This window comes from Branchiostoma belcheri, unplaced genomic scaffold (genome assembly GCF_001625305.1).
Source record: "Branchiostoma belcheri isolate BF01 breed outbred unplaced genomic scaffold, Haploidv18h27 scaffold9, whole genome shotgun sequence".
Classification (NCBI taxonomy): domain Eukaryota; kingdom Metazoa; phylum Chordata; class Leptocardii; order Amphioxiformes; family Branchiostomatidae; genus Branchiostoma; species Branchiostoma belcheri.
The window spans coordinates 4,210,529-4,237,630 of NW_017804575.1; the positions used below are offsets into that span (position 1 = coordinate 4,210,529).

Consider the following 27,102-nt stretch of genomic DNA (forward strand, 5'->3'; position numbering starts at 1 on the left):
GATCAGTATTGACAGCAAGGGTCCAAAGTAACGTCTCTCCGTTTTTCTCCTGTTATATCTATGTATCTTATAACTAATATTAGGTTTCTTACACGGTGACATGCATTTTTTGGTGAGATAAAATCAGTAACAGCCCAAAGACAAAGTAACAACTCTATATAAGAACGTCTCTACATTATTCTCTTGTTATATCTTTTAAGGTTTCTTACAGGATATGACTCCTTTGTTTGTTGTATGAATAAACTAGCTCCATGGATAAACTAGTAAAAACATTCTGTAATTCACTTTATGTTCATGGTAGCAAAAGTTCACGGTCTGAGAAAAATGGACATATGTTCACGGAACTATATATTCACGGTGGCGACAGGTGCAGGTAAAAGAAAAGTCCAGGAATCATTTGTTAACTGTAATGATAAGTTCACTGTACAGAGGTGACAGTGAAAACAGTGAACATAACAGTACCGTGAAAAAATCAGGAATTACAGTATTAGCATTCCACAGTGACGTAAGGGGAATCCCCGTCGCCATAGATTCTCGATTGTTCTTTTTGGAAACTCCCGTGACGTCACATGGGTTTCGGTCACGTGATAAAATGGCGAGGCCTGATTGGTTGCTTGTCAGTTTGTCAATACTGGAAGAAACCAGTGGAAACCAGACATGACTAGATTATAATCTAATTATCATCGTCCACAGATTTTCTCTCAGTGGGCCCCTACCTGCCAACACGAGACGACACAAGACTACTGCAGCGTCAATTGTCAAGCTAAAGGTGCGTATCTTGTTTTCAAACAAGCTAATTTTGTGCCAAAGTGTGTTAATTGTCAGTTATACTTCTATGTTACTCGGAGAGGCGATTATACACAGATAACATGGATTAACTTCGGCTCAAAACCGACGGTAGCCTACTACTACACCGCAGCTAAGGCCCCCTTTTCTGGCCTGGACAGGGCTAGGGACGTAAAATCCCCATCTTACATGCGTGTACACATGTAGGTTTGCTCCTGTGGTAAGACGTGGTCAAGTTTTGGACGTAAACCCAGAAATATTGTAAAATTAATACAGTTTAGAACCGAGAGGGAGGGGGCTGTGTCTTACAGCAAGAGTCCAAAGTAACAACAGTATGTAAGAACGTCTCTCGAAAAAAGAAGCCGAACCCAATAAGTTAGAACTAGAGTTAAACATTAGATTCCAATATTTAGGCTAGAGTAGTTACATGCTGTATTGTTACACATTGTCTGTTCTTTGTATGTCCACTTACATGTACTTGCAATTAGCCCACGGGCAAGAACTTGCAATAAACTTATCTTATTATTCTCCTGTTATATCTTGCAAGGTGTCTTACACGATGACTACTTTGTATTAGCCTCCGTAGCAGGCTTATAGAACTGGGGGTTTGGTGGTCTTCGGCTGTTTTCTGATTAGCCCAGTTCTAAAACGGGGGTAATTCATCCAGGCCGGCTATGTTGTCTATATGCAATCAGAAAATAGCGCATAAAAGATCCCAAAGACCCTGAAGATCCCCCCCCCCCAGTTTTTGGCGTGCTATGGAGGCTAACATTGTATTGGGGATAAACTATACACTTATTAGCGTTTGTCACCGAGTGGCGCAAGGTTTCTTACACAATGACTCATTGTTTGTTGGGGTATAAAAAATACGCCGTGGCTATATACACTCCCGGTGTGTATATAAAAGACAAATAGATTTTATATACACTCCGAAATACTAGCCTCCTTGGTAGGCCCAAAACTTGGGTTTTTGTGAGTGTTTGAGGATTCAGGGGCACCAAGTTTAAACCTCGGTCTTCAAGTTTATCTTATTGGATGATGAAAATCAGAAAACAACACGGAAATCTCCACCGAAGTTCGGTCGAGCGGACCGCCCCGCCGAGACCGGTCGCGCGCCCCTGGCGTCCTCGCTACCTGGTTGATCCTGCCAGTAGTCATAGGCTTGTCTCAAAGTTTAAGCCATGCACGTGCAAGTTTAAACTGTCTCAGTGAAACTGCGAATGGCTCATTAAATCAGTTATGGTTCCTTTGATCGTCACATCCTACATGGATAACTGTGGTAATTCTAGAGCTAATACATGCGGAAGAAGCGCCGACCTCACGGTCTGGCGTGCATTTATCAGACCAAGACCAACCCGGGGTTCGCCCCGGTCCCTTTGGTGACTCCGGATAACACAGCCGATCGCGCGGTCTTCGCACCGGCGACAGATCATTCGAATGCCCTATCAACTTTCCGGGAGTGTATATAAAAGCAAATAGATCTTATATACACACCGGGAGTGTATATAAAAGACAAATAGATTTTATATACACTCCCGGAGTGTATATAAAAGACAAATAGATTTTATATACACTCCCGGAGTGTATATAAAAGACAAATAGATTTTATATACACTCCCAGAGTGTATATAAAAGACAAATAGATTTTATATACACTCCGGGAGTGTATATAAAAGACAAATAGATTTTATATACACTCCGGGAGTGTATATAGCCACGTTCTAAAAAATATTAGCACTCCCGAGTGACGTAAGGGGAATCCCCAATGTCATATATTCTCGATTGTTCTTTTTGGAAACTCCCGTTACGTCACACGGGTTATGTCATAGGGACTTCGTCCTAGTTTCGGTCACGTGATGAAATGGCAAGGCCTGATTGGCTGTTTGTCAGTGACTATACCGACCGAAACTAGACATAACTAGATTATATAATTTATTATCCACAGATTTTCTCTCAGTGGGGGTCTACCTGTCATCACGAGAAGACTAGACTACTGCAGCTTCAATTGTCAAGCAAAAGGTGGGTATCTTTTGTTAAAGCAAAACATGTTCGAACAAGCTCGTTTGTGTCAGAGTTTGTTAACCGTTAGTTACACTTGTATGTCACGCTGAGGGGTGGTTATACCACGGTCGGCTAAACATTACAAATTCACTTCGGCTCGAAATTTACGGTAGACTCTGCACATACATGAGTTAGTGTATTGTGTACATACATGAGTTAGTGTAATGTGTACATACATGAGTTAGTGTATTGTGTACATACATGAGTTAGTGTATTGTGTACATACATGAGTGTATATTGTGTAAATACCACCGTGTAAATACATGTGCACATACATGAGTCGTTGTGTATGACGTGCTTAGACATGCCCGAGTTAGTGTCATGCAGTACACCTGATCATGAGTTAGTGTATTGTTTGTTTCGCATAACCGGTAAATCGCCTTTAGGCGTAATACACCTGTCACCAGTTTTGTACATGTGCGTACATGTACAAGCTGCGTAAGACCAGACTGTAAGGTTTTGAACCATTCACACCGGGAAGGTCCCCTAGTCTTTTCGATAAGTGTGGTGGGTTCTTTAACGTGCGTGGGGTGTGGGGTGTGGCTCTCCCAAACACGGGACCTCCATGTAACGTCCTATCCGAGGGACGTCCCTACCGAAGCTAGGTACTCATTTCCACCTGAGTGAAGTGAGGAAATTCGTGTAAATTGCCTTTCCCAAGGGCACAAGATCGGTGACATGAACCCGCGACTTCTGGGGTGTGAGCCGAACGCACTACCGACTGCGCCACACGACCCCACCACATGCAGTACATGAGTTAGTGTATGTACACATACTGAGTTAATGTGTGTGTGCACATACATACGTTAGTCATGTATAAACACATGTGTTAGTGTATGTGCACATACATGAGTTAGCCGAGCAGGGACGTAGAATATCCATCTTATTTGGCCTGCGTATATATCGGTGTTAGGCTTCTGAAGTTCTGTGTCACTATGATAATAAAGGCACGTACCGGGGGAGGGCTCGGGATTTCTGAATGGTCCATTTTGGGGGATTATTTCATTGCGAAAAAAAATCAATGAAAACAAGAATTCGGAGATCTCATACCTCCATGAAATATACCACCAGGAGGCCCATACTTGACCTTGACCTTTGTCTTCCTGCAACCTACCAACATACTAAATATCATCACAATCCATAAAGGCGTTCTAAAGTTATGCTGACTACAAATGTGTTGAAACACACAGATACACAGACACACACACAGACACACACACACAGACACAGACACACACACACACACACACACACACACACAAATACCTCCATTTTTCATGGAGGTAATAAAAAATACAGAGCATATCTCTACCTACATGTGCTCGCGCTGTGATTATGTTTCTAACTTGCAATGGTGTGTATGTTCATTTCTACAGATCTCCAACAGAAGGCCACGATGTGTCACTGTTTCCTGAGCGGTTGGCTGGTCCTCAGGACGCTGGCGGGGTTCGCTCTCTACATCGCCGACTTCGTGACCGACGTCGTCCTGGCGGCGGAGTACTACAGTAACGGAGATTACTACTGGTTCGGCCTGACGTTGGGGTTCGCCTTGGTGCCGCAGATATTTGTCAACATCTTCCTGATGTACCTGGACGGATGCAAGTGGTACTATTTGCTTCCCATCGGCGTTCCGGCCAATTACCTCCAGGTATGGCAACTCGAAGTTTATTTTAATTAGGCCACAGCAAGTAAATTTTATGGATGACATCCTCTGCAGACTCCAAATCTAATGCGAGCGGGCGAAAAAAAAACAAGGCGGGCCGAAAAAACAAGGTTCCTAAATTTTGACTCAAACATTGTACAAATGGTTTTGATTCAGTGGGAGCATCACATATACACAGCCAGCATCACATATCACTGCATCAAAGTAAGAAACAAAACATTAAATCAGAGCCTTTACTTGTCTTCTCTCTTAATAGTTATCTGCCATCCACCTTCCGACATGGCAACGGACATCTTCGCCCATTTTCGGCATGTTGACCACTGTAAGAAGGCAACAAAAAATTATTGTTTTTTTCCAAAATCAGGCGAAAATCAATGCGCGCGCTGATGTCATCCATAAATATTACTTGCTGTGGCCTTAGTGTTCGTCCTAATTTTTGTTGGCGACGCCTTAGGGGCGGAACCTGTGACGCAGTATTTAGTTTGTGAAATCTCGTAGCGTTTGCAAAACATTTCATATTTATGGTGGGCAGGCTCTCCAACTCTGTTCTGTTACATAATGTAGACCAACACCACAGGGTGTTGCTATGGCACCTGTTACCATGGTGACAGACGTCTGGTCCAGGTCATTGACTTTATTTGTAACTTTCAACTAATATGTGATGTATCCAACTTGTAATGTTAACACTTACGGTTGTGTCCTTTTCTTCTGTGAGTAATATATACCATAGGCTGATAACCGTATGTCATTTATAATGAATGGAACTTTTGCATACCTCCAGGTCCTGTACGCTTTCTTCCGTTGCAAACACGATCCTGGGGACATCCTGGATGCCCGTGAGAAAGAAGACCATGACGACCAGAAGCCCGTGGCCCGCGCCGTGAACCACCTCCTCCCGCTGGCCCGGCTCGTCGGCACCCTGCTGGAGTCCCTCCCGGAAATCTGCCTACAGATCTACGTCCTCCTCCGAAGCGGCGAGCTGAGTAACCTCGAGATACCGACCCTGAAGGCCGTTACCATGGCTCTGTCCTTCGTAGCCTCGCTCTACTCCATCATCGAGTGGGAGACGAGCTTCCCCAAGATCAGGGCCGTTGCCTGGGGGACGCTTGTCTGCCTGTGGAAAAGCATCGACCTGGCGGCACGGATCTTAGCTTTCTGCCTCTTCGCTTCCATCTATCGATACTGGGTGTTTGTGATGGCCGGTATTCACTGGCTAGTCATGGCAGTGGTAGAGAATGTGTTCTGCCAATATTTTCGCGGAGGCAAGGCTTACATGGAGTCAGGAGCCGACGTGCTCTCCAACAGTAACCGTTGTATGCAGTTCATGTTTAACACGTTTGTTGTGGCTCCTGTAGATGTGTTCACCTGGATCACGTTTGGGTCCAGACAGCGGAGTAAGATACAGCCTGTCCTAAACAGCCTACTGATGTTGGCTGGTAACATAGCGATGGTATCAGTCTGGTATTCGTACAAGGAGACTGTGTCCTGGTTTGACGACCCTTTTTTAAGTGTAGTGCTTGTAGGATCAGCGGTATCTGTGTTACTGCAGACTATGTACTGGTGTTGTTACAGACCAAGTTGTTGCTGTAGTGCCATTGACAATGGGTACAATGTGTACGTGTAGGGAATAAGCACGTTTATAAGCACGTTTTCTTACACAGAAACTTGGCTTAAAAATGGTTTCTGGGAACCCTGAAATCTAATACTAGATTGTGCAGGTCAATAGGTCTAAATCAGAAACAGTTCTGTAACAACGTCCGTAGACCACTGTTAGAAAACTGTAATTCTTCACATATGTTTTAATCATAATGTATATAAGGTGCAGTTTGTATGTATCCCGGTAGAGGACGCCATTAACCGGTTTATGACTGCCTTCATTGTCACAAAAACTGTCATGAAGCAACATACCAGTACAGTACGTAAATGCATACTTCATTTCTGGTGGTGTTCCTCTGTCATATTTATCTGTATAATTTTTTTGATGTGTTTCTGTATCTACAAATCAAACTATTGATTGATCTGCCTTTAATTATTTGTTTTATTGATCTTTGGATACCTTATTTGAGAGTGGTGAATTTCTTTACTTCAATGGTTTGAGCGGTTATATATTGAATAGCCTATACCGAGGGGCTTTAAAATGGGATGTACATATTGTATCTGCATTGTGAGTAGAAATAATAAAGTTGAACATAACGAAAACCCAAATGTCTACGTCTGCCTCAATTAAATCCTGAAACGTCAGCATACCACTCACTCACTCACTCACTCACTCACTCACTCACTCACTCACTCTCTCTCTCACTCACTCACTCACTCACTCACTCACTCACTCTCTCACTCACTCACTCACTCACTCACTCACTCACTCTCTCACTCACTCACTCACTCACTCTCACTCACTCACTCACTCACTCACTCATTCACCCACCAACCAATCCACTCACTCACTCACGTACTCACTCACTCACTCACTCACTCACTCACGTACTCACTCACTCACTCACTCACTCACTCACTCACTCACGTCACGTACTCACTCACTCACTCACTCTCTCTCTCACTCACTCACTCACTCACGTACTCACTCACTCACTCACTCACGTACTCACTCACTCACTCACTCACTCACTCACTCACTCACTCACTCACGTACTCACTCACTCACTCACTCATTCACCCACCAACCAATCCACTCACTCACTCACGTACTCACTCACTCACTCACTCACTCACTCACTCACTCACTCACTCACTCACTCACGCACTCACTCACTCACTCACTCACTCACTCACTCACTAATTCACCCACTAACCAATCCACTCACTCACTCACTCACTCACTCACTCACGTACTCACTCACTCACTCACTCATTCACCCACCAACCAATCCACTCACTCACTCACGTACTCACTCACTCACTCACTCACTCACTCACGTACTCACTCACTCACTCACTCACTCACTCACTCACTCACTCACGTACTCACTCACTCACTCACTCACTCACTCACGTACTCACTCACTCACTCACTCACTCACTTATTCACCCACCAACCAATCCACTCACTCACTCACGTACTCACTCAATCACTCACTCACTCACGTACTCACTCACTCACTCACTCACTCACTCACTCACTCACGTACTCACTCACTCACTCACTCACGTACTCACTCACTCACTCACTCACGTACTCACTCACTCACTCACTCACGTACTCACTCACTCACTCACGTACTCACTCACTCACTCACTCACTCACTCACTCACTCACTCACTCACTCACTCACTCACGTACTCACTCACTCACTCACACCGATTTACAACAACACTAACGTTACACCGTAAGTTTAAACAGACTCCTGTGTGTACTGTTTGCCCCACAGTTGTTCCAACTCGACCCTATAACCTCACAAAGCCGACACTACCAACACGTAGGGCCACACCGTCTTAATTTTATGGATGACATCCTCTGAAGACCCCCAAACTAGTGCGCGCGGGCGAATAAAAAAAATTCGGCCAAAAATAAAAATGCTACTAAACCACAGGAATACAAAGTTGGTATTGTTAATTTGCGGTAGTACATAGCGACGTAGCCGGCAGATGAATCGGCACTGTACGTATGTCGTTCTTGAGTCGTCGAGCTTCGGTAGCCTGGGTGCCCGGCTCCGTATTGCCGCTAACTACCATGGACTACCCAGGCCTAGAGCCAGGCCAGAGCCTCGGTGGACGTGATCTTTTTTTCTTTTTTTGAGAACAGGCGAAAATCAATGCGCGTGCATTGATTTTGGCCTGTTCCTACAAAAAAAAAACCCCAAGAAATTCCGCATCCTGTAACTATGACCAAAGAGTCAAGACAGTGCCGCAAATCGTGAGATTGACGTGGAACCCGTGACGCGAAAACAGGACAGGACGACAACTGCTGTTCCACCTGATTTATTGCTGTTTTGATGATGAATAAAAGACTTCTTGCTTGTTACACTGTGTCACCTCATTCAATTTGTGTCCTAACATTTGTCGTCTCTTAGTATATTTCTAATCTAGGCATCTTGTTTTTTAGGGCCCTTCTTGTTTTTTTTTCGCCCTCTCGCATTAGATTTAGGGTCTCCAAAGGACGTCATCCATAAAATTTACTTGGTGTGGCCTAATGCTGAAATAATGAGGTACGGTACGCAGTGCAACGTCCGTAACCGGCTTGGTTTTGACAACACCGGGCGAAACTCCCGTACAAACATCATGAACGCTGGCAGTCCAAACATTTCGCCCCGCGGCGGTCGCATGCACCACTGCCCGCATAGAACAGGGGTACACAGGGGCACCCTTTTAACCGTGTTTTGTACATGGTGACAAAATATACAGGCGGATTTTTCACACAGCGATAAGGATTAACAGTGTTGTGTGGCGCCTTTCAGTGGTTGTGTTTACATACGAGAAACGGTTCCCTGACCGCCATGTTTCGGGCTGGGCCCGTACTGATACACCTGTAGCGCCGGCACACGTCGCACGCGGAAACCAGGTCCACACACAGGTATGCAGCGACGTTCTAGCATCGGCGTGTTCTACATTTCGTGATAAATAAAGCACTAGAAGCGTGACTGATAGGAGAAATGTTTGGCGTTCCCACCACACGCCGTGGGAAGAGGAGAACACACACTCCAAAAGCAGCAGGCCCGTCGAGCGAGCCCAATCCACCACCGGGAGCTACCAGAAGCTCCATCGGCAGGTTTCTCCGCCTCCGCCGAAGGATTAGGAGAAGGATGTCCGGAGAGAAAGCCGGGAAAAGGACCGAGGGGAAGCAGGGGCTCTCTGAGGGGTTGTGGACGCGGGGCGCGTATCTTCTGCTGCCGACTTTACAAGAAGTTACCGAGGACGTCACGGAAAGGTAAGAGGTCCATTAAACACCCTTGCAGTAGGACGATTCTCCAAACTTCTGCTAGCTTTGTCTGTGGGGAAAGATATATCGAATTCTTAATTTTAAGGATGGCATATATATATATATACCTTACGTACATTAATTTGTGCTTTATTTCTGTAAGAAAAGGAAGAAGCTATTTTCACTCATTTTGAACATAAGAAAAAAAATGAGCTCAAGATTACAACAGGGTACCTAAGTACAAGAATATTATAAGACATCTAGTACATCTGAATAGCGACCGACATATACTTTTAGATATCCTATTTCTAAACTAACCATATTAGGCTATATACATGTATTTTCTTGGTTTGTTTTCGAAAACTAAGATTTCAAAATCATATCTGTAACATTATTTAAATGGCTCAGCCGACGTGACACAAATATAATGGCATACGCATGCCGTGTTAATTATACAGTTAATGATATGAATCTTTATTGCATGTTCTTGCCCAGATGGGCTAAATGCACAAGAGGATATGCAGTATGCAAAACATGAGTATTGCATACTGGGACGCTATATTCTAATGCTACTTGCTAGGAATTTATACATTATAACAATACTATATATTGCCTATCATCTACTGTAAGATGCCCTTTCTTCTCTCTTTTTGAAACATTTGGATACATAATTACATAGTTTGTCTGCTATACATTCCTTCTTGCATGACATCAAGTGTTTAAACATGTCCTGCTTTGACATTTTCTTGCATATCTTGTCTAAATGTAAAATATCGAGTACTTCTTGGCGTTCATCTTTATATAATGTACAGTCAAGTAGAAAGTGTATCTCGTTTTCAACATATAAATGATTACAGAATTCGCACGTTCTATCTTTCAGAGGGGTACGGCTATGCCTGCCGGATTCTATACGTAAGGGATGGTCACTAATGCGAAGTTTACACATGGCTCTGCGATGTTCGAAATTTGCAATGTTTAAATATTATACAGTTAATGATACTGGGCATTCAATGGTACCACATTATATTGCATCCGATTTATGGCAGTTATGAATGCTACAAGCTGTTTGGGTTGAGCGACTTTATTCAGCGTTCTTTTGAATACAGCGTGTTTTTTTTTGTACAACAAACCTTAAATACACAAGATTCAACACGAACAAGAACCTGTTGGTTTTGCCCCACAAACGGTCAAGGTCAACGATGCTCTTTTCCAAGGTCAACGGTTAACATCTTTACATCACGTGACCTCTTCACGGTGAGGGGGCATGTTCAGAACAAATATCGGTAAAGTAAGGAATCGCGATCGCGCTATTTCCTCACAATGGTTGTTCTGAAAGCCGGTCACACACAGCAAGAAAACAGCTCAGCCCAAATAAGGCCACAGCAAGTAAGTTTTATGGATGACATCCTCCGCAGACTCCAAATCTAATGCGAGCGGGCGAAAAAAAGGTTCCTACAACTTAAAATTTTGGCTCAATCATGGTACAAATGGTTTTGATTCAGTGGGAACATCACATATACACAGTCAGCATCACCTATCACTGCATCAAAGTAAGAAACAAAACATTAAATCAGAGCCTTTTCTTGTCTCCTCTCTTCATAGTTATCTGTCATCCACCTTCCGGCATGGCAACAGACATCTTTGCTCATTTTCGGCATGTTGACCACTGTCAGAAGGCAACAAAATTTCTTTTTTTTGTTCAAAATTAGTATCAAATTGGGCCAGGCCTTGGGTGGCGTATTGGTCCCTCTCTGGCGAATGGATACTACCTGGCCAATTTGCAACTGCCTCTTTGCCACCCTAGGATCTGCTTGGAGATTACAAAAAATACGCTCTACGTACTCTCCGACCATTTGGAAATTTGACGACCTTCTGGTGGCCAACAAATTCGGCCGAATGTCATTGACAGTGTCACGCTGGGCCCAGACGTACATTCACAGTTCCTTAGTTACTCTTAAGTTACTCCCAAGACTTCTTTTGAGACGCACGTTCTTCCGTGCCGGGACCTTACCACAGCGGGAGTCTCTTCGTGTCTCCTTGCCTCGCAAATGTGTCACCACGTCCAGACTTGTGTGTTTATCGCAATAAATACTCTCCATTCTCTCTATGGAAAACCTTTGTTTTTAAACCTCCCCCACTGTTTAGCGTACCTGTCTATTGCGGATATAGCCGCTGTTATATTGTTTTATAAGCTCGGTGCAATAGCTCAATTGGTAGAGTGCTCGTTTTGTAACCGGGAGGTGGTGAGTTTAAACCCCGGCCGGGTCATACCAAAGACTTTAGAAATGGTACACACTTCTTTCTCTGCTTAGCACTCAGTATCTATGAGAAAGAGTGTGGGAAGGTCAAACACACAGCACTACCAGCGGACTAGCCCCCTGCTGTAGTGCCCTGCACAACCGTGTGTCGCCCAAGGGCTATGGAAATGGATATGGATACCACCCCTATGCTCTGCATAGAGTGGAACGGGATATTGTTTTTTTTTCCTTGAGTTAGGCCACGGCAAGTAATTTCTATGGATGACATCAGCGCGCGCGTTAATTTTCGCCTGATTTGGGAAAAAAGCAAGAAATTTTGTTGCCTTCTGACAGTGGTCTACATGCCGAAACTGGGCAAAGATGTCTGTTGCCATGCCGGAAGGTGGATGGCAGATATTCATGAAGAGATCGATAGAGGAGACAAGAAAATTCTCTGATTGAATGTTTTGTTTCTTACTTTGATGCAGTGATATGTGATGTTGGTTGTGTATATGTGATGTTCCCACTGATGAATAAAAACCATTTGTACAATGATTGAGTAAAAATCTAAAAATTTTCGGCTCGTCTTGTTTTTTTTTCGCCCGCTCTTATTAGATTTGGAGTCTGCGGAGGATGTCATCCATAAAATTTACTTGCTGTGGCCTTAGGGTCATTTCGTCCATTCTTCCTGTCAAACTACACTTACCATTGCGTCCCATGTTCTACATGATGAATAGTTGAGCTACAATAGCACCTGCTGTAACCGTTGATTTGATGTTTGTCTTTTCACCGACATTTGCGTCATCACGTGTTGAACATTCTAACGACTTGTTTGCCGAAATCACAGGTTTAATTTAGTGCCCTTGACTGAGGAAGTCGGTCGGACGTCAGGCTAGCAATATGTCCTAGTCAGAATTGCGTAGTGTTCAGGAATAGGAACAGCGCTAGCGAATTTTATAACGACTTGTTTGCCGAAATCACTGGTTTAATTTAGTGCCCTTGACTTAGGAAGTCGGCAGCACGTCACGCTGGCAATATGTCCTAGTCAGAATTGCGTAGTGTTCAGGAATAGGAGCAGCGCCAGCGAATTTTATGAATAGAGTTGATTGTTCATACATTAATATTGGGATGCTGAGTGAACGCATTTTTATCCATTGACTGTATATTAATTCTATAAATAACGTATCATAATTACTCCTTTCGGTGTGGTCACACGCGTTATCAGGCCATACATCGTGAGACTTTGACGTCGTTAAAGTTTAAATTTCAAGCAGGTCGTGATGGAACCAACCGCTGACACTTTGGCTCCAAGACTTTTCCGCGACAGACAGATTTTGCACGACATTTGCGTACGGCGACTCAGTATCCCAATAATGCTTGCGTCGTTTGTGATCGTATGACGATCGTATGACGATCGTATGACGATCGTATGACGATCGTATGACGATCGTATGACGATCGTATGACGATCGTATGACGAAAGCGACAGGACGCTCAGGGAGAAGATTTTATACATTTTCTAGAATGCAAATATCTCTTATGATTAGGGCCTGGTCACAGACCTACGATAGGTTATATATACTACAGCAAATTTGGACAATATTCTTGTTCCAGTATTCGTGGGACAGTCGTAGCGTGTCGTGCACATTTTAGTTGTCTCCTGACACAAAAATAGCTGTAAATCCTTGTCGATGGTTATAACCTTGCTAAAAGTATATATCCTACAAAAACAGGGTAATAAATCGTATGATGAAGGTAACCACACTATTCATAACAACAAAAAAAATCACGTAACTGAACTACGCTTGTGACAACAACGCGAAAAGTAATACTCCCCAACCCAGAGAGAGCACGTACAGGGTTCACGTTCGAGGTTAAAAAGACGTGACAAATCCTGACCGTACTGTTACTGGCTGTGTCAACTGTCACGGTCGGTCTGTAGGTCTCACGTTCAGGTTCAAAGTGGTGTAATATAACATCCCTGCACGGGCAGCTGTGTTTTGATAGGGCGTATCCGCTCAAGTTCCTGAAAAAAATGTTCAACAGAGTAAGCTTGTCCTCCGATAGACCAACCCCAGCTACCCATCAAAAGCAGATTACTCGGTTAAATCAATGCCTTTCCAAGTACTCCTATGTTTCCTATTCAATTGTTCCCACTAGGGTTACTCTGTTTTTAACAATGCCTGGACAGTCTATGATGTGCATGATGTGATGTGATGTACAGTTGTTTATTAATGAGATTTAGAATACAGTAAGCAGCTTCATCAGAGTGATTTTTATTGGTTAGAAAAGTTCTTTTTCTTCAAAAAAAGGGAAAGTTTTTCACATACAGACGTTTCACCCTCTTCTGGGCAATACTGACTTGTTCATGTACAAACGGATGCGATCCCAAACGCAATAATAATGACTGAAGAATAAAGATATGTACTCCTCGTCGGCAGGTGGCGCTGCCATTAGACAAATGCGGTCCCAAACGTGGCTAAGTTTGTATCACCCCTTTTCCCGATTTTCTTGAATGAATCATGGAGCTAAAAGACACAAGGCCTTCTTGTTTTTCTACCTCTAAGAATGAATGAATGATTGAATGAACAAATGAACGAAGACTTTACTAATAGTTCTTTAATAGGACTATGTTGAACATTTTTTTTATTATTGTGACATTGTAAAACCCATTTGGTCAGAAGTAGAAAAGCTTTATTGTATCAAATACGAAAACACATTATTGCTGTCTGTACAGGATGTTATCCTCGGCTACAAACTTCATGACATTGTAAAATATCACTATATTAATGTACTGATACTACTTGGCAAATTCTCAATTTGTAAGTATAAATATGGTGAATACAAGGGTAGTATACGGATATTATATGAAAATGAATGTTCCGTGAGAGGCTTAATTTAAACGTTGCTTACCATGTTGTAAACAATGTATACTACATGTTTTGTAAACCGAAAACTTCAGGAAAATCGTAAGCAGTTTTGTGCTCACGAATATGAAACCAACTGTTAGTTCATTTGCAATGTATTGTTATGATGTTGTTGTGTGAATAAAGTTTTCAAAAAAAAAAGTTCTTTAATAGGTCGCGATGAAGTTGCTAACCTGAGATTATCAGTTATCAGTTATCAAACTGTTATCAAACATAAGTATCGCTCAGCTGAGCCAATAAACCACAGAACAAACCGATAACGCACTGTTTACCCTGATAATCACCGGGTCCTTTTTAATAGAGCGTACTGGTGATTTAATGGCTGACTAATCGGGTGGTTATGGCAACCTTTGAGCCTTGAGAGTCAATCAGGAGGGTTAAACGGTTTCTATGGTAACGGACGATCCCAAAATGAAATTTTAAGGGGGTAAAGAGTTTAGACACAGGCAAAACATTGTGTAAATTCGAACGAAGATGTGAAAAACTATAAGTTCACACATTAAAACAAAAAATTATAGTGTATGACAAGTACATATTTCGGTTAGTTATTAGTTAGTGCTCTGTTAAAGATGAGAATATCCGTTGTTACTGGTTTCATGTTTATAATTACAAGTTGTTTATTGCAAATTCTTGCCCGAGGGCTAATTGCATACAGACATTGACAAGAAAAATGTGGTGATATAAGACTATTTGCTAACATGAAGTTCTACGTGTACGATATACTTATCGAACCTACTATCTCTACTTAAATCTAATAACGTTGGTATACATACAGGATCCGGATAAAAAGTAAATATGCAATATGTGAACAGGTAATAGGAACAAAGTAACTGCTATTCTAATCTATTCTATTCTATTCTATTCTATTCTATTCTATTCTATTCTATTCTATTCTATTCTATTCTATTCTATTCTATTCTATTCTATCAAACTATTCTTGCCACGCTATTGGGGGGTTTGACTTCTTCTCAGGAGGCAGTTTTGAATTCTCATGAATTGTGTTTATAAGGGATCATGGCAGAAAGGGTTTACAGGAAAAGGAAACATGAGGGTAAAGGGTTTGTGAAAAATTGCGAGACAAAAAGTTTTTTGTTTGTGTTAAAATGCAATAAATCAGCGTTCCATTATTGAAGTAGACAAAAGACGTTTACATAAGAAATCTCACAGCTTCTCCTCGTTAAGTCTACCCGTTGTGTGCCCGGTGAAAGAGACTGTCGCTAGTCTGATTAATAACAATAACTATGAGCAATCCCATAATCCCATGTGGCGGCATGTGTGTCCGGGTGACCGCACTGCGCAGCCTTTGTGCGCACCGGTCGCCATGGCAACGCCAGACTAATGACAAAATGTACGTGATTGGTCAACGTCATGTTTTTTTCATAGAAAACTCTAGATTTTATATTACACATGCGTCTATGAAGGTTAGACCTCCAGGTAATACGATGCGCAAAAAAAAAAAAACAGTTACTCAAGCAACTGGATATGATTTTGAAAACGTCAGACGTTTCAGCTAGTATCCACTAGCTTTCGTCAGTGACTGAGAGACCAGAGGGGAAAGCAGGTTTATAAGTACAACCTGTTGATTGATATGCAAATAAAGTGAAGACAAATTTTTGGAAGTGCCGGAAAGATCGACTCAACAGGGAAGGGGGGCTACGAGTCGATCTTTCCGGCACTTGGGATTTGGCACTCCCAGCTCCGAGGACAGACAACACTTAAGCTCCTGTTCTGTATAACAGGAGCTTTCAGACTAATTTGCATCATTTTGTCTTGACTTGTCTGACTTTTGTTCCTTTTCACTGGTATCTTTTTCCCAGTCAAACTTCGGGTAGCTGCTCTGACAATTACACTGTCTTGCCAATTTGATAATCTCCAAGCAGATCCTAGGGTGACAAAAGACAGTATCAAATTGGCCAGGCAGTATCCATTCGCCTTGGGTGGCGTATGGACCCTCTCTGGCGAATGGATACTGCCTGGCCAATTTGATACTGTATTTTGCCACTCTAGGATCTGTTTTAAGATTACCAATTTGATGCCGTAATGTAATTATATATAACCACTAAAAGATCTGCTTGCATATTACACATTGCTTATTTTACTACAAGGTGAAAGGGTAAATTTTTTGTAAATACCCTCGACCACTTTATAAAAAAAAATTTATTGCAAATTCGTGCCCGGAGACTAATTGCAAATTACAAAACATAAAGGAACAATGAAATAGAGTATAAAATAACTAAAGTCTAAAGGTAGCTGTCTAGAACTATAACTATGTCTAAAACTATGTCTGAAGGGTTTGACTTCTCTTCTGTAAACCATGGAAGACGTAATGTCCCACCTTTTCCAAAATTTGTGGGTTTTGGAAAGTTAAAAGAAGAATAGTTTTTTCTTGGTCTGTAAGTTTAGAGAAATTGGGATAAATTGTAGAAGTCTGAATAGTCAATTCATTTCGAGCGTATGTAGTTTGAAATTTGGCGACATTCAGCAAATTCGGCCGAAGGTCGTTGTTATGATACTGTGAGGCCGATTTAACGCAAACTGTATGCAATAAACTCTTGGCATTTTCGTTGGCCATTCCGCTTTTTCTACCTGAATATTCTATTTACAACAGACCAACTCTGCTGAACAATGTCTCCCGCAGAGTTGACTAAGGCCGTGTTTAAGTGAAGTCACCCAAGGCGCTTTACATGTGGTTTAGCCCGAAGCCGGTTTCAAGTGGCTCCATCTGAACGGTCCGAAATCACATTGACAGCGCCTCGATCCCAAACCACTTCTAGAGGTGGTTTCGAATCGGTTTTCCCGCATCGCGATTTGCGTCTGAACGCAATGTGATTTCAATGTAACTTCGCCTGGTCATGGATTACGGGGTGATATTTCTTTATTTATATGCAATACCAAATTTTACGTGTCAGCAACTTAAAGAGCAGTAATGGTCAAATAATGTGTCCGTTCTAGGGCGAGCTTCACCGCCTCTGGCGGGACCACGCTGGGAGGGGGGCATCAGCAAGCAGGTCGTTGACCTCTGACATTAATAACACGCCACCTTGCGTGTTATCATCAAACAGCAATAAATGTAGCTCAAGCGAATTGTGATCGGACACGGTTTCACAGGAGTGTGTGGCACGTGGACCAGATGTGAGGAATGTGAGTTACCCGAATCGCGGTTTGGGTGACTTCACTTAAACACGGCCTAACAGTCAGAGAAAGCGAGGTAAATGAAGCTTACAGAGTCAACAAAAGGTGACACTTTTTTTCGGGTCATCACAATTTACTGATTACTTTCACTGTATCAACTACTTCTATATGTGAGTGGAAAATGGGTCGTGAGAGAAACTCAACATAGTAAATGAAGCAGAAGACTTGACTTGAGAGGAAGTAATTTATCTCAAATTGATTAAAATGTGTTTCTTCCATTAACTGTCGCCTCTCCTAAATGTATATGGGGCGGTAACTATTGAGACGAGTATGTGACAGTATCTAAACAGACGGAGGAATGTAGGGTAAAGTTAAACCTAGTAAGGTCGAGGTCGAAACGTTCTCTCATGCCACCCCCACCACTTATTATGTTTTTGGTTTACCGAAGGAAAACATATTGTTTTTACTCAATTTCTTCTTCTTCTTCTGTTCCAAACACTAACCTCTGACCTGGCCAATGACCGGATTTGTTGACGTCTGTCACCATGGTGACTGGTGTTGGGTTACATAATGTTGCAATTTTATAGTAGGAGACATTTAGACTCCTGTCTGACCATATATATGAAAGTATTTGAGTAAGAGCAGACCACATGTGAAGGTAAACATTATGCATTTGCTTTGCAAATGTTATCTTTCTAGTTACAGTCTTATTTATCTCAACCAACCACCCTGGTGTACTGACCTGCGACGCGACCTCCTCAGCTCACTGCGTTAAAGGCATACAATGCAGTTTTTTAGGATTTGGAAACCAGATTTTTCAGTCAATATTCTACGTTGTCACTTATCTACGTTGAAACTACACTATGTATATCGACATTCATGGAACAGAAATACCGAAAATTCTGACGAAAAACGGTTACTGGAAGGACCCGGGGCTGATTTTTAGGGTACCACCCAGAAAACAAAGGACTCATCTTGAGGCCTGTTTCTGCAGTTTTAAATGTCCAAAGTATGAAATACTGATTCTAATGTGCTAATGTGAAGCAGTACTCGTATGTGTCAATATCATATAGATTGCCTTATTAAGAATATTTCCAGTTTTGCCGCCCTGAAATTGCATTGGATGCCTTTAATAGACTCCCAGACACATCCTAATGTTCTTTGTTTTGGGGGGTAGTGGGGGAACTTAGTAGCCAATCACGTTGTCGCTTACAATAAAGAGGCAACGTGAACGATTAACGCAACCTGATTGGCAGGTAGTTCCCCCTCCAACATCCTGACAGAACAGAAACCGATGCCACCCTTTTTTTAGCATTCTCATGTGTCCCGTGGGACTCTTTGGTTTGGTTGGGCTCCCGGTTGACTATTGCCGCGGGTGGGACGTTTTCGTGCGGGACTTTTCACACAATGTGACCTGATTATAGCCTTCACGACAGGAATTCCAACCTATTTGCTCAACGTACCGAAAACTCATTATAAAGAGTCTTCTAGTAATATTTTAGTATGGGAAAAACGTATATGACATACTTTAGTCGTCCATAGCTTCCTCTTTGAAATAATATAGCAAACAAAGTCTTGTACTACTTTGGACACTACGCCTGCACATAACGAGTCCGTTTCAAAACACGCTAGCTCAAGACCTGATTATTTAGCACATTTATTATTCTGTAATAATTCTTGTATTGAAGATGAATCGCATTTTATGCTTGACTGTAAATTATATGATAACGAACGTAAATCACTGTTCAGTTCAATTAAGCTCGACAAAAAATGTAAAACATTATCAAAGGAAGACACTTTTAAATATACCATATCATGTACGAATATAGACGTCATCAATGAAGTATGTAAGTATATTTCAAAATGTTTCAAAAAGAGAGAAGAAGCCATTAGAACTTAGATCAATACCACTTATATATATATATTTCTTTTATTTTATTTTTAGCATTGTATACCTTAGACATAATGTTAGCCTTTTTTATTACTATTGTTGTAGTACTCTCTAGTACATTGTACTTTGTACATCCATGCATTTATCCCTCCGGGGAATGAACATGCAATAAAAAAAAAGTTTCATATATATATTGACCGTAGGAAAACATATTGTTTTTGCTTCATCTTCTTCTTCTCCAAACAGTGTCAGTGACTTCAATGACCTCAACCAATGTTGTGTCTGTTACATCATGTTGCAATTTTATAGCAGGAGGGGTTTAGACTCCTGTCTGACCATATCATATAAATGTGTTTGAGTAAGAATTAACAGGGCAGACCATATGCAAAGGTAAACATTATGCATTTGCCTTGCAAATTTTACCTTTCTAGTTTTGTTAGTATTTGAAAACAAGAGTTCCACGATCTCATACCTTCGCCAAATGATGTTAACCCTTGCCGTTGACGAATTATACAATTTTAATCATTGATTTTGCAAATTAGAGCCTCATATGCAAAGGTAAACATTATGCATTTGCCTTGCAAATTTTACCTTTCTAGTTTTGTTAGTATTTGAAAACAAGAGTTCCACGATCTCATACCTTCGCCAAATGATGTTAACCCTTGCCGTTGACGAATTATACAATTTTAATCATTGATTTTGCAAATTAGAGCCTCATTTGCATGGATTATATCAGTTGATCATATTCTCCACCCAATGACAGCCTTATCTTAAAAAGCTATTATAGCACTTCCTCATGAATTATGCAAATGAAGTCACGATTAGAATAAATTATGTTTATTGATGTTCACCTCCACTTTACTTCCAAATGTGGCAAGTATGAAATTCCCAGCAGTTACAACTATGAAATTACAAAAATTTCCCATTAATTATGCAAATTAGGTCGTCATTTACATAATCTATATCCTCAGATGTTTATTTCGTTCTCAATTACATGTCGCAAGTGTTTCATAGTCCTATTATCGAACAAAGCAGATTTATAGAATTTCCTCATTAATTATGCAAATTAGCTCCTGATTTGCATAATTGTCATTTGATTATGTCAAGCATCCCTTCAGGTACCTACATACCAAAAATCACGACAATCCGTCAACCGGTTCTTGAGTGATCATCCTTCGAAAATTTTTCAACAAATGCTCCTGCAGTTCCAGAACGAGCCGCTATGGGGCCCAAACTCATGTCACTTCTTCCCCACCTCAAGAGCTATCTACCAACCAAAATTCGTGACCCTAGCATGTCCAGATCGCGAGATATCAAAACCGGAAGTTCTGCTGCAGTACCAACAAAAGCCGCCAGGGGGCCCATAATCTAATCATTTCTAGGTCTCATCAAGACCTACCCACCTACCAAGTTTCATGACAATGCATATTAGGCTTCTTGAGTTATGCTGTTCACAGACAGACGGACAGACAGACAGACGGACAAACGCTACTGAAAACATAACCTTCTTGGCGAAGGTAAAGAGTGCAAAAGACGAATGAAGAGGAAAAGTGGTGATAGAGCGTTGTGTGTATTTGTAAAGCCCCCCTCCCCCAATTCTTTCTGCATCAATCTTTGCAAACCACGTGGGTAATAGCTGTGTTTGTCACAAGAATAGTTACCGATATTTCGCTTCATTACCCACAGTGACCGGGCCACATGGGGAGTTTCTGTTGCTATTATTGTTGTTGTTGTGCCACGGTAACGTATGTATTGACCGGCATAGTCACACACTAGTCCCCGCCCACTTCGGTAAAGTCTGCCCGTGCGTAGCGAGCTTATCTGTAGCTGGTAGTGGTAGCCGTCAACACAAGGTCCAGAGTATGAAGTTCACTACTGCAAGGACACACAGCAGGTGCGAGGACACCTGATACAGGTGTGTGCTCACCTGTCCGCTGGCTGTACAGGTGTGTACCGTTCCCGTCATGGCACACCTGCGGGAGGACGGTCAGGTGTGGTGGGACGACAGGTGGGAGAGGCGCCGGCAGAAGTATAACCTCCCCCCGCTCTACATGTGAGTAGTACACGGTCCCATATAGGTCAACCACGTGCAGGTTTAGAAAGCCTATAACTAACAAACAACTCTATCACTAGTGGGCTCTCTCCCGCCCATCTTATCTGTAGTCCGACGACGTAGACTTGCCCTGGCAGGGCATGTTGTTCGTAGTAACGAACCAGCTGGTAGACTAGTACAGTGGCTTCCCACTGGGAGACGTTGAGTGGGACGTCCTTATACTACACTTTTGTCCATGCTAGAGAGAGACACTGGTCTCGCAGGGCCTACATTAGTGTCCGCTATGAGGGATAGGACATACTGGAGTAACTTTATCAAGTGTACCTCACCGGATTAGTATAATCCGGAGGCATGATGATGATGATAGCTATCTTTTAGGTCTATACAGGTGGCATGTAGCGTTTCAAAACATGTTTAATGTCTGAAATATACATCGGGTTAGTAGATAATTGATAGACAACATTTATCTTGAGTTAGGAGCTAAAAATAGTTGAGAAGCTACAGAAAAAGCCAACCAGAAGAGTGTTGTTTAGGTTGTGTTATAAGAATTTTATTTTTCAAAACCATGTTGAGTTCTTGTACTCTCCAAGCAGAGGTTGTGGGGGAAAGATCGTTACATTTTTATATATGGCCGTTTTTTTGTCCTGACCCCTACCGTCGGTGGCCGGCGACCTTCTCTGGCAAATGGATACTGCCTGGCCAATTTGATACTGTCTTTTTTTGAGATTAGAGTTCTTGCACAATTTCGTCCAATAGACCAATTTCATATGAAGCCCTGTAATTTTGGTTCCACAAGTTATTTGAAGAATATTGACAAAACGTTGTACAGAGTCAAAGTCCCGAGTGTTTGAGTTAAACCAAAGTGTGGGATACTTGACACTTGTATTTGCTGTATCAAAATTAAACGTGGTCGTATGCAATTAATGTCGGCCACCGCCACAGCACACTGGGGCAAAAATGCGCAAACACTGATATCATCACCGAGAAAAATGAACAGTCCAAACAGTGACCTGTCACATTCCTAGTGCCGGGTCGTTGGTTTGCCTAGGGACACACAAGTATGCATGTTCGGCGCTTTTAGCCTCCATAGCATGCCAAAAACTGGAGGGTTGGGGGGTTCTTCAGGTAGCCTGGTATCCAGTCTGATCGTGGTCGGGGCCGTAAGAGCTCTGTCCCGCCCGCCTCACATAGGTTTCCCGGTGTGTATTTCACGAGAGATTAATTAGCCCTCCCAATCGTGTTGGGGGGAAACCAAATCCCCAAGCATACTGTCTCTTATTAGCGTAACTCTCCTACCGGGACGGTCTGTTGTACTGGGCGGGGGAAGCTATTAGAGCCCCCGAAGGCACAACCTGCCCGAACACCCCAATACTCCCAATCACGATCAGACTGGATACCAGGCTATTCTTCAGGGTCTTTGGGAGCTTTTATGTGCTATTTTTTTGATTGCATGTAGACAACATAGCCGGCCTGGTTGAATTACCTCCGTTTTTTTTAGAACTGGGCCGATCAGAAAACAGCCGAAGACCACCAAACCCCCAGTTCTATAAGCCTGCTACGGAGGCTAGCCGCTTTTAGGTTGGAAGGAGAGACTATGTAGATATTATAACCATAATAACGGACGTATATTGATACTATAAAGCCAGGTATACACACCGACGAGCTAGAAAAGGATATTTACGTTTGGAATATGGCAGGTGTCCTCTAGATCACTAGGCAGTTTTAGAGATCTGTCTCGTGTATATATGTTCGCATGTCACTGAGGCCTAGCCTCCGTAGCAGGCTTATAGAACTGGGGGTTTGGTGGTCTTCGGCTGTTTTCTGATTAGCCCAGTTCCAAAAAAAAGGGGGTAATTCAACCAGGCCGGCTATGTTGTCTATCTGCAATCAGAAAATAGCACATAAAAGCTCCCAAAGACCATGAAGACCCCCAAAACCCACAGTTTTTGGCATGCTGTGGAGGCTAACTGAGGCCCGTCCAATGTAAGGGATAGATTTTCATTTCAGTTCTAGATCTACAATGAGAATTTTGAGGGCGATCTTAGTCAATTCTGGAGATCAACAAATTCGGCCTCAGATGGTTGACAGTGTAACACTGGTTTAAGGTAGCCTCCACCAGGCCTTTCTACGGGAATACGGATCGTAGAATTCGGCAAAAAAGAGAGTAAAATTGGCGACGGGAGTCCGGTCGCGGGAAGGTCCTAGTAGTTTCTTTCCCTCCGTAACTGCGCGGCCAGTCAAACCTACAAGGCGGCCAAACTCCCCTGGCAATTATTCTCCTATATATAGCCAGCGTAGTTAGTCTGGTAGAGACTAGGTTTAAGGATCTTATGCTTTGTTTTCTAGAACAGAATCTGTGCAACTTCTTCTCTCAAAATCATCGCAACACAATTCACAGCCTGGCGTACCTGCATTCTTTCCCTGTTTGCTAAGGTGAAAGAACACTTACGTACGCAAACAAATAATGGTCGAATGAAAGCCTATTACTGCACCATCGCGGTCCCACAGGGTAAAGTACAACAGACATAAATCAACATAAAAATACACCCAGTTTTGTTAGGACTGAATTTATTTTATCTTTTTTAACGGTGTCGCTCAATGCAAGGCCAATTATTTTTGGCCACTTCTAGGCATAGAGCTAGAGGTACTTAAGTGAGTATAATGTAGTTATGTCAGGAGATGGCGGTGGACCTTTGTTTTGAAGCTTTGTGTATTGTAGTCGGACGGAAAACATCTGTTTGGAAGAGAGTTCCATAATTTTGCAGTCCGGGGAAAGAAGCTGTTGTTGTAAAATGACTTGGAGACAGGTATGTTAACGGTGTATTGATGAGAACTGGAAGAGAACCTAGTGGCACGCTGAAAGGTGGCCAAATTATATTTGTTATAAGTTATATTTTCCAAATTATAGAAGAGGTGTAATCTCTCTGAGTACCGGTATTCCTTCTAGTTGCATTGTTTATTTTCAATCACTTCGAATCACACTGTTGGGTGGTTTGATCTCTACATTTAATTCTGTTCTTTTGTTTACTGCTATTTGCCGGTGGGCACGCTTTCTCTACTAAAAAAGTAAAAACTCATCAATCAAAATCAAGCTGAAAAAGGCAACAACACAGGAACAGTACTCGTACATGCTACAAAAGATCTCAGGGATTGTGCTAAGCTATCACGACTGAATGTTGTATTTTTCATAAAATAACAACATGAAATTTTGATACACTAGTCCACCTAACGAAGCTATTTTGGTTGTGATCCTGTCGTCCAGTTGTCCAAACACAGGGAGATTACAGGCTAATAGACTCTTTTGTTTTTTGTCTAACATAATCGGCACATCACTGGTGTATTCTAGAGCTTTGCTTCGATTATGTAATTCTAGAAGTAAACTGTTTTCTGAGTTGTTGTGTTGAAGTCACACTCTTCATACGACAGGATTGCGACACGTTCCACAAATTGATGGTATTATGTCGTAAAAAAAACACAACTGTCTTGCGACAGTGGATGCTGTCGTAAATCCTTGTTGACGGTCGGAATAAACTGAAACCTTCAACAAAGTCTTACGACGAACAGTGTAGCAACTTGTATATTTCCTATTACATCTGACGATTTCTTTCATCTTATTAAGAGATTAGAAGCTAACAATAGCCCCATTTACTTCCTCATTGTTCTATGGCCTGACGGACGGGTTATAAATGGGAGATTTGTGTACAAGGAGGAGTTCTAATTATCTAATCTCCACCCAGCAGTCATTATAAATACTAAGACAACGCCCGCCATTTTGATTTGGGCTCATCCATTTAGGCAATGCGGGGAGGGGACACTATTGACCATAGACCTGGGATTGGTAGGTCGTAGTTATGTATGTGGGCTAGCAAATGCAAATACATAAATGCAGTACATAAATGATACACACACACACACGCGCGCGCGCGCGCACACACACACACACACACACACAGACATACACACACACTCACACGAAAAAAAAAGAAAAAAACGTTGAACTCCCATGCGTGTAATTGAGGTATAGGAACAAAGTTTGAAATTGCATATCTTTCCTCCACATATATCCGTCCAGGGAGAAGGTTCGGCGGCGGTTGGCGAAGCGGTACGGTTACAGTCTTGGGGAGGACCCGGCCCAGGCCCCGCAGCACCTCCCGCCCCTGTCTCCCTGCAGACGGACCCTGTCCGCCGTCCACCGGGAGGACCAGGCTCTAGTACCGTCCCAGCAACAGGTGGCTGGAGATGACGTCAACCCAGGCGATGGGGAGGAGGTGAGCAGTTCTGTTCTATTCCGCTAGGCGGCGTGGCAACATGCACCTGCTACATGATGCCAAGCGTTATTATCCCAACAACAAACCTACACCACAACGCGCAAGGAAGCACAAAATAGGTGTCTTTATTACATAGATTATACCCCCGAGTTCATTATATATATATATATAGAAACAGATTATTTCAGACAGTTACAACAATTTCTCCATCCTTTCGTCATTTAGAAGATCACAAAAAAACTGCATTTCTACAAGATCACAAAACCCACTAAGTATGCAGAATGTGGGACTATTCATTATCCACTGCCTTCAAAGATCGAAGAAGTCGAACCCCATAATAGCTAGCGTAGTAGTAGAAGTAGAAGTTTTTTTCCAGACAGTTGTTACCTGTCTCCTGTTACTGTATTGCAATGAGTATTATACTTGATTGTAAAAGCAATTAGCCTTCGGGCATGATTTTGCGAATACACACACACACACACACACACACACACACACACACAGCCCCCCGATTTCATTATATAGATCCCCCCTCGCAAGGACACCCCCTTTTCCCGCGCAAAGTACGACCGACTGAAGGCGAAGTGAAGCAGTGAATCTACCCCCTGCCCCTTCCTTATTCCCCAGACTTATTCTCACATTCCCTTCGCGTTTCCCTGTCACCCCAGGTGCGTTTGTTTGCCCATCACCTCCCAGGTTGTCTGGTGACCGGGCAGAGACAATGACGTATTAATGATGCCCAAATATGTCCGACAGGGCACGGCAGATAGTCGCCATGGCGAGACATGTACAACTGGAACAGTCTGGGACAATGTGGGAAAGATTAGATAAAATATTACAGCAGTATCGGGGCTACAGGATTCTCTTCTTATCAATCAAACTGCTACAGAACAAAAGAAAACCTTTGGGTTATATTCAAATCCTTGCCCTCTTTTTATCGCACAGTGGCACAGTGAAATGTAGAAATAATACCAAATGATATTGGAATTCTGATAAAACAAGAACAGTTTCACTTCATCTTAAGAGTTCTGCTAATATACCAATGCCTATATGAGTATGAAACGCAGGTAAATATCATGGAAAATATCACGATTGTGGAACTTTCGATACAGACACAGGAGGAGAGGAAGAGAGAGAGAGAAAGAGAGAGAGAGAGAGAGAGTGGGAGAGAGAGAGAGAGGAGGGAGGGGAGGAGGGAGGAGAGAGGA

At 42.5% G+C, this 27,102-nt stretch overlaps 2 protein-coding genes across 2 annotated transcripts; both read left to right on the forward strand.

Moving 5' to 3' along the window:
* Positions 1-2,784: 2,784 nt before the first annotated feature.
* Positions 2,785-6,762, forward strand: LOC109487719 (XK-related protein 6-like). The gene is made up of 3 exons (XM_019791770.1): positions 2,785-2,805; positions 4,224-4,495; positions 5,292-6,762. The coding sequence occupies exons 2-3, from the start codon at positions 4,244-4,246 to the stop codon at positions 6,132-6,134; spliced, it is 1,095 nt and encodes a 364-aa protein (XP_019647329.1). The 5' UTR covers positions 2,785-2,805; positions 4,224-4,243; the 3' UTR covers positions 6,135-6,762.
* A 1,869-nt stretch (positions 6,763-8,631) lies between these two features.
* LOC109487645 lies at positions 8,632-25,921 on the forward strand. Its single transcript, XM_019791650.1, has 2 exons — positions 8,632-9,395; positions 25,699-25,921. Exons 1-2 carry the CDS (start codon positions 9,121-9,123, stop codon positions 25,919-25,921), a joined length of 498 nt encoding a protein of 165 aa, XP_019647209.1. The 5' UTR covers positions 8,632-9,120.
* The last annotated feature ends 1,181 nt before the right edge of the window (positions 25,922-27,102 follow it).